General features: G+C 41.7%; 1 protein-coding gene across 2 annotated transcripts; it reads left to right on the forward strand.

Moving 5' to 3' along the window:
* Positions 1-466: 466 nt before the first annotated feature.
* On the forward strand, positions 467-2,061 carry LOC110904299 (tubby-like F-box protein 9). 2 transcript variants are annotated; one of them, XM_022150143.2, is made up of 2 exons: positions 467-1,153; positions 1,740-2,061. In XM_022150143.2, the coding sequence occupies exons 1-2, from the start codon at positions 1,040-1,042 to the stop codon at positions 1,992-1,994; spliced, it is 369 nt and encodes a 122-aa protein (XP_022005835.1). In that variant the 5' UTR covers positions 467-1,039; the 3' UTR covers positions 1,995-2,061. The 2 variants fall into 2 exon arrangements, with proteins under 2 accessions (XP_022005835.1, XP_022005834.1); XM_022150142.2 differs by having other exon boundaries at positions 468-1,207.
* Positions 2,062-7,095: the final 5,034 nt, after the last annotated feature.

Consider the following 7,095-nt stretch of genomic DNA (forward strand, 5'->3'; position numbering starts at 1 on the left):
TCATGAATATGATGGCGTAAGAAGATCATGGCTTTTGCCTTATCTTGGGTACTTGCTTTATTTCCTTCTTTAATAGTTTCACCCAGATTATTGGCATTCAAATGTATTTCAGCATCCAATACCCATGACAAATAGTTTTTCCCAGTAATGTCTAAAGCCATGAACTCAAGTTTTGCAAGATTTGTCATGATGAACTGTTAAAAAGATACATGTGAATTAAAACTATAAATAACATTGATTACAATATAATTATTGTAAATATAAGATAACATATAGATTATATATAACTGTTTAATATCTATTACGATTTTTAGTGATAAATTGTTATTGTGAAATTTACTATTTTACTTCTTATTTGTAGTAAACAATATATTGTAACAAATATTAAAAATACCAACAGAATATTATTATATATATCAATTTGCATCGTATGTTTGTGCCAGTTAACTTTTTTACTTTTATCTTCTGGCCACCAACTTTTCTGACTTCTATCCTTCAACACTTTTACACCTACCCACATTGACCACCGAACTTTTCATCTTCTTCCTCTCTGCGCATATGAAGCCTCAAAACACCCTCACCTCACCTCCGTTCTCTCCTAAGAAATCGACCACCAATCACCACCTCTTTTACCATCATCGTCGCCGCTGGCGACATCACCACTTCCCTGTCGTTTGGCCTGACCAAAAACAAGCCCTAGACGGCCCAAACCTGCTCTACGGCGGAGTTTGCGGTGATGCAAATGGCGGAGATCGACGGATACTCCGGAGACGTTCATGTGATTTTAGGTAATTTTGATCTCAGTCGAGAGCTCTGTTTCGTGACCACCTCTTTTACCATCATCGTCGCCGCCGGCGACATCACCACTAATCATTTTCTCTCTTTGATAAAATTCATTTCATAAACCCTTAATACTCACCGATTCTCAATTCACTTTCATGTTTCTGAATCCTCTCTTCATCTTCACGAGCTTCTTTGCATCTTCTGTACGATTGCTGAACCGCACGGCGGCGAGAATGGCGGAGGTTGCTGGTCTAACATGTTGCCGGAGCTTTTAGGAGAGATAATCCGGCGAGTGGAAGCGAACGATGACCGGTGGCCTCTCCGACGAAATGTGGTGGCGTGTGGATGTGTGTGTAAGCGGTGGAGAGAGGTTAGTAGAGAGATAGTTACCGGTAATATTACGTTTCCTTCTTGCCTTAAGCAGGTAAGTTTTGATTTTGTGAAGTTTTTGTTGATTTGTTTTGTGATCTGTATGTTGTTGATTTGAAGTTTTTATTTGGAGTGTAATTTGCCCTAATTTTGTTGTGAGATTGATTCGGATTCGTTTGTTACTTAAAATTAATAGGTTATTTGGTTCTGTTAGTTTTAGGTATAGCTTTTTGAAACATAAACACACAGTCACACATACAACTGAAACCTAACAGAAGTCAATTTTCATAAAGTCAAACTAGTGTAGTAGAAATGAATTATCTGTAATAATAAATAAAGTTTTTTATGTAGAATATTGTTTTAAGTCATCCTTGAATTAGTATAGTAGCTGTAGCAAAAACGATGCAGATAATTTGATTATCTGGTTATATAGGACTCATTTACATTATGAAATTAGCTGACTTTGAGACTTCAAACAGCGTAAGTACATCCAAACTCTATGCTTTCAAATGAAGTCGTTGGCAAGTGCGTTCTTAAGACATTGACGTTTGCTAAATGTTAACGTGTCTTTTTCCTTAACGTTGTAGAATGAAGCCGCGCCTCAAAGAAGGCACCTGAAGAATGATGTCAAAGGGAACCGCTTTTTGGATGGCTACAACCCGGGCACATTATGCAGTCGAAAGCCTGGCATATACCGGAACGCCTATGGCCACCATCTTCCAGAAATGTACAGCGGAGAAACATGTTTTCTACAACTTATCGAACCTAATACAGCTGGTGTTGGTAAGATAAGTTGTAAACAAATTGATACAACAATATTTTGTATAGCCTTGGGTAGATAGGGTAGGCGATCTAAATGAAATAAAAGAACTTCACGTAGCAATGTAACAAGCATCAGGCTTTCATCTACTGTGATATATATAACCGACCCCGCCGCAGTAAATCTAGTTACATATAAATAGATATAAGACAACACATGCATACAAAATTACAAAATATCTTTAACGTGTCACAATTTCTTATTTATTCCAAGTCTTTTAAATGTAACTAAAATAGAGACTTTAAACCCTACAAATACTTTAAAAAAAAAATAAGTACAAAAACCCTAATGCAATAAAACACTAATGCAATAAAACAGAAACTTGCCCATAATAAAACTTGTAAAATAAAAAAAAATCGTTTCTAAAGCTGTACGTTTGAAGAATAGAAACACTTACTTGGTATGTTACAATATCCAACCTCATAATTTAATAGGTATTTAAACATAAATATACACTTATAACAAATATAATAATTATTTAACTTTTGGATTGATTGATATTGATAATTAATAAAATTCCTCAAGTTACTTAGCCATTTGTTTTTATACTAAATTTTAATTAATTACTTTACCTTTATAAAGTTTATTCCATCTATATCTCTGTTTTCACTAAAAGACAGGAGGTTATGTTGCATACACCTACGAGTATTATAATTTCTTACTCATGTACCTCACAAAAAAAAATTGTACATAACTAAACTGTTTCATAAATGGATTATAATAAGTTTTATTTCATGAAATCGATAAGTATGTATAGAAAAAAAAATTAGTTATATTTGATGAAAATAACTACTATTTTATAACAATAATAATAATAATTATTGTTTTAACAATAACAGCAGCAACATCAACAATAATAATTTGGTTTTATAATTATACAAAATTTACAACTCTATTTTATAATCAGAAAAAAAAAACAAACAAATAGGCAAAACCGATTCAAGCTCACTGATGAAACAATGGTTAACCGGGCAGGGTTAACTCACTGGTCTCGTCAAGAAGGGTTAATCCCTTCCTCTCGAGGATCGCTGGCTGGATCACCGGTGGTTGATCTCCTGCACAAGGAAACAAGCCGTGACTCGTAACAAGGAGGATGGGGTGGGGGGTGCTCCTTGTTACCACTCTCCGGCGTGAGAATCAGTAGTTTGCTTGGGAAGCAAAGTAAGATAGTAGTAGTAGTGAGAGAGTTGTGAGAAGATACCTCAAACCTGGTTTGGGGTTGGTATTTATAGCCGAGGAGTGGAGGAGGATGATGATGGATGGACTGACGACGTGCTGCCCCTTTTCAGGTGTGTCAGGCTCGTCGGTTATGGAGGTTACGCCACGTCAGTCCATTGCTTACGTAGCTCTGACAGGTAACTGTCATTGGTGCCACTTGCACTGTGGTGTCAGTACCACTTGCTTGAGTACATAGGATGCGGTGCAAGCCGCATCGCTACGTGCGGTAACATCTGAAGTTACCGCGTCTCCTACTTGTGATCAAGGGATACGCGAGATGCGGTGCTAGCCGCATCGTCGTCTTGCCTGTATCCCTTGTCGTGACGAAAATGTCCGTAGGGTGCGGTGTCAGCCGTACCGCTACGTTCATCTTCTTCTATGCCTAAGGTAAGGCTTTCCTGTATTGATAGAAGTGTTCACTGGACGCGGTGCGATGCCGCGTCGCTGTGAATACTTCCGTTTTCGTACACCAGATGTGATGCTATGTCGCATCACTCTACCGTTCTCCTGTTCCATGTAAGTCCTCCTTTGTTACCAGATAGATTGGATTCAACCCTTGTGTCGACGCGTTCCCGCATAGGCACAAGTGGGTTGTTAGCTAGTGGGGGTTTTGATAAGGGTAATGGTCACTCGCGGTCGATGCTGACGCGAGATCTGGGACCATACCCCTTCAAGTCCCCCCAGTCTAGTGTTGCTGCCACATACAAGGTGTATGTGGGAGGAGTACTGGACTATGGTGTTTGGAAGGTAGTTTGGAGTCTGGAGAAGATCCTAGACCATGTGTGGTCTTTTCTGTATGTAAATGAAGTTGGAGGTCCAGAAGGGTCATCTGACGCCTCTTCCGTATCGGTGAAGGAATCTCGTCTGATGCGAGATTCTCAGCCGATTTATGTCAACAGGTGGTCTGCCACCTGTTGTTGTGCCGAAGGTCTCTTGGAGACCTTGTTAGTAATGCTGCACAAACTTCGAACCAACCTCTGAGATGGTGGTTCGAAGGTATGTGGAGGTTTCCCATCCTTTAAAGGTGGGTTGTTCTTCATACCAATTGTTGAATTGGTGCATGAAGAAGAAAAGAAACTTTTGGACCAATCTTTGAGACTGGGATCAAAAGTTGTTGATGCTTGTAAGTGCTTTGCTCAAGCTCTATGTTCAGCATCGAGTTATGAGACGACGATCCCTTTTTTGTGGGGTTTTCGTGTTTATCGTCATAGCTCTCTAGTAACCGCACGTTCTTTGCGGTTACTTCGTTGCGTCATTGTTGGCCATGTTTGGTCGAACAATGTATATTCATACTATGGGTAAATAAACATGGTCATAGGCAAGGGTATGCCCACCATTGTTTATTCTATGCGGCCCATAGTCGGGTTAACAAAGTCATAAGCAGACTTGTTACCGCTGTTCGGACGCTTGTTGTTCGACGAGAGTTTATTTAGAGCGCTGTTCTGCGTTCGTTTTGGAGCCACTTACCTTCCCGCTCCAATACCGAGTTTGCTTTGCAGTAGCATTGTTCGGTGATGTGGAGTGAGCTTGGCTCTTCCGTAGCAACCACTCTGCGGAAGCTATGGTTATGTCCGTAGCTCCTCGTGAGTGTCTGTGGTTTTGCATTACCACATTTGCTCAAAGCGGGTGTGGCTCGGATGTAGCTCTTGAAGGTTCAGGAGACAGGGTTGCTGATGTGCGTTCCCGTGCATACCCTTCCTTCCTTTTGTTAAAGAAGGTGTTCGTGTACCCTCTGCGGTTGTGAACCGAATAGGAGGGATTTGAAGCTTGAAGAGAATGAAGGCAATGCAGTTCCCCTGTGTCTGAGATGCGGTTCAGTCCAACGGCCAGCGCTGGTTCTGCGCATCTGACACACCTGAACGGGCGCGTGTGTGGCAAGTCCGCATATTCCACGTGTGCTCGTGGGTAGTGCGGATAGGTATTATACCCCCTTATAGTGTAGAGATATATGTTTTTACCTATTTTTAGGGGTATGTTAAAAAACGACATGCGGTATGGGTTATGGTGCGGTATACCAGAGAAACCGCATGCCGCTTATAATTGGATAATGTAGTCGCTTTTTATTGCATACGTGGCTGGACGCACGTGTGAGTTGGTGGAAGTTGGTGAGATCTTCCTGGCATGTGCTGAAATGAAAGGACGTTTGCACTGCCCGAGGCATTAAATGCACTGTAGCGAAGAGTGTAAACGTCTCTTGTGTCAGGCGCGTGGGCGGCCACGCGCGCGTGATAACCGTCAGCGGAAACGGCGCTCGACACGTGGTGTCCTATGATTCGCTCTTTTTGAACGTGATCATTTGTTTTCTCCCTCCGCATTAATTGCGATGGGTATATAAGGGGAAACCGTTCGTGGTTTCCCCTCACTTGTTCGAAAATTCAAAAAATTTGCCGTTTGAGAGAGAAACTGTTATCTGTCTTCTCCGACTGTTTTTTCTGAAATTCCGGTGAGGTTGCTGGTGTTTCCGTTCACCATCTTTTGTTTCTTGAATATTTTTGATGGCTGAACCATCGAATCCACACAATGTGGAGGGTGAAAACCCTGAACAGCGGGTAATGGCTGAAGAAGAAGACGAGGGGGCTGCCGGTGTTGGTTTACCGGCGTTGAGGTGGACCAAGAAGTCTTTTGACAATCTTATGCTTACTGTCCAAATGCCCCCTGAATATGGGGCTCAATATCCATTGGAGGGTGATACTGGTGCCGACGCTCCGGCCGGTTATGTGACCATGTGGGCCGACTTTTTTGGTGACTGTAATCTCCGGTTACCGTTGACGGTGTTTGTCGTGGATGTCTTGGAGTGGTATAAGGTCCACATTTCTCAAGTGAGTCCGTTTGGTATGATTCGGATTCGAAATTTTGAGTTCACCTTCCGTGCTCTTGGTATAGAGCCTACCGTCGGAGATTTCCGACGGTTCTATCAGATGATAGTGTCCATGGGGTTCTTTTCCTTCCGTCAACGAGACGGTACCCCCAAGCTGATGACTCCCCCCAAGGGGATGACGATGTGGAAGAAGAAATTCTTCTACATCAAAGCTGCTGCCATTGTTGCAGATATGACGTTTCGGAATGTGACCGAGACGATCATCGCGGAGACCATTGCGGTCCCTAGCTCGAAGTCAGTGGAATGGTTGCCTCAGTTGCAGACCATTGAGACCGTGAAGCTGACCAATACGCAACTATGGCTGTTGCGTATGATGCTGAGGAGGAGCAAGAACTCGAAACCCGTGGTGCGCGAGAAGAGCGGTGGTACGTACTTTTTATCTGTTTACGTTCCTTATTTTTGTGTGCGTTACTGATATTTGTGTTTGCTATCAGAGAATGCTCCTGCATGGAGGATGTTTGCCCCGGATTTCCTGGGTACGGTTGAGACCGTGGTTTGTGCGGATGGTGAAGAGGATCACAATACTATCATCCGTAGTAACTTCCGGGTGCCTACTGAGGCTGCACTGGCAGTTGAGTTGCCGCCAGGCAAAGTGTAACACCTCGAAATTTTGTGTCCAATGATGTGTTAACACGTGTCATTTGTTTACACGTGGCATCTATAATAAATAAAGGACTAATTTTGACAAACCTTGAAAGTATATAAATTCGAGGGTTATAAATGTCAACAAGGGTAAATATACTGTATAGTATCCCTAAATAATGCTTAAACCTTCAAACGAATAAATTATAGATCGTACAAATATAAAACGCGGAAGAAAGTGAGAGATTACAAACTACAGGGGTTAACTGTGTCAACATGTTTAATAATACCTCTGAGTGACCCTTTAACGTTCCCAAGACTTTGTAACGGTATTATACCCTCACTAAAATAATATATATATTCCGCAAAGTTTCGATATGAAACGAGAAAGTTACGATCGAATTCGTAGAAGAAGGGTTAATAGCGTCAACAGTGAAAGTTAAGG

The sequence above is a fragment of the Helianthus annuus genome, chromosome 6 (genome assembly GCF_002127325.2).
Source record: "Helianthus annuus cultivar XRQ/B chromosome 6, HanXRQr2.0-SUNRISE, whole genome shotgun sequence".
Lineage (NCBI taxonomy): Eukaryota > Viridiplantae > Streptophyta > Magnoliopsida > Asterales > Asteraceae > Helianthus > Helianthus annuus.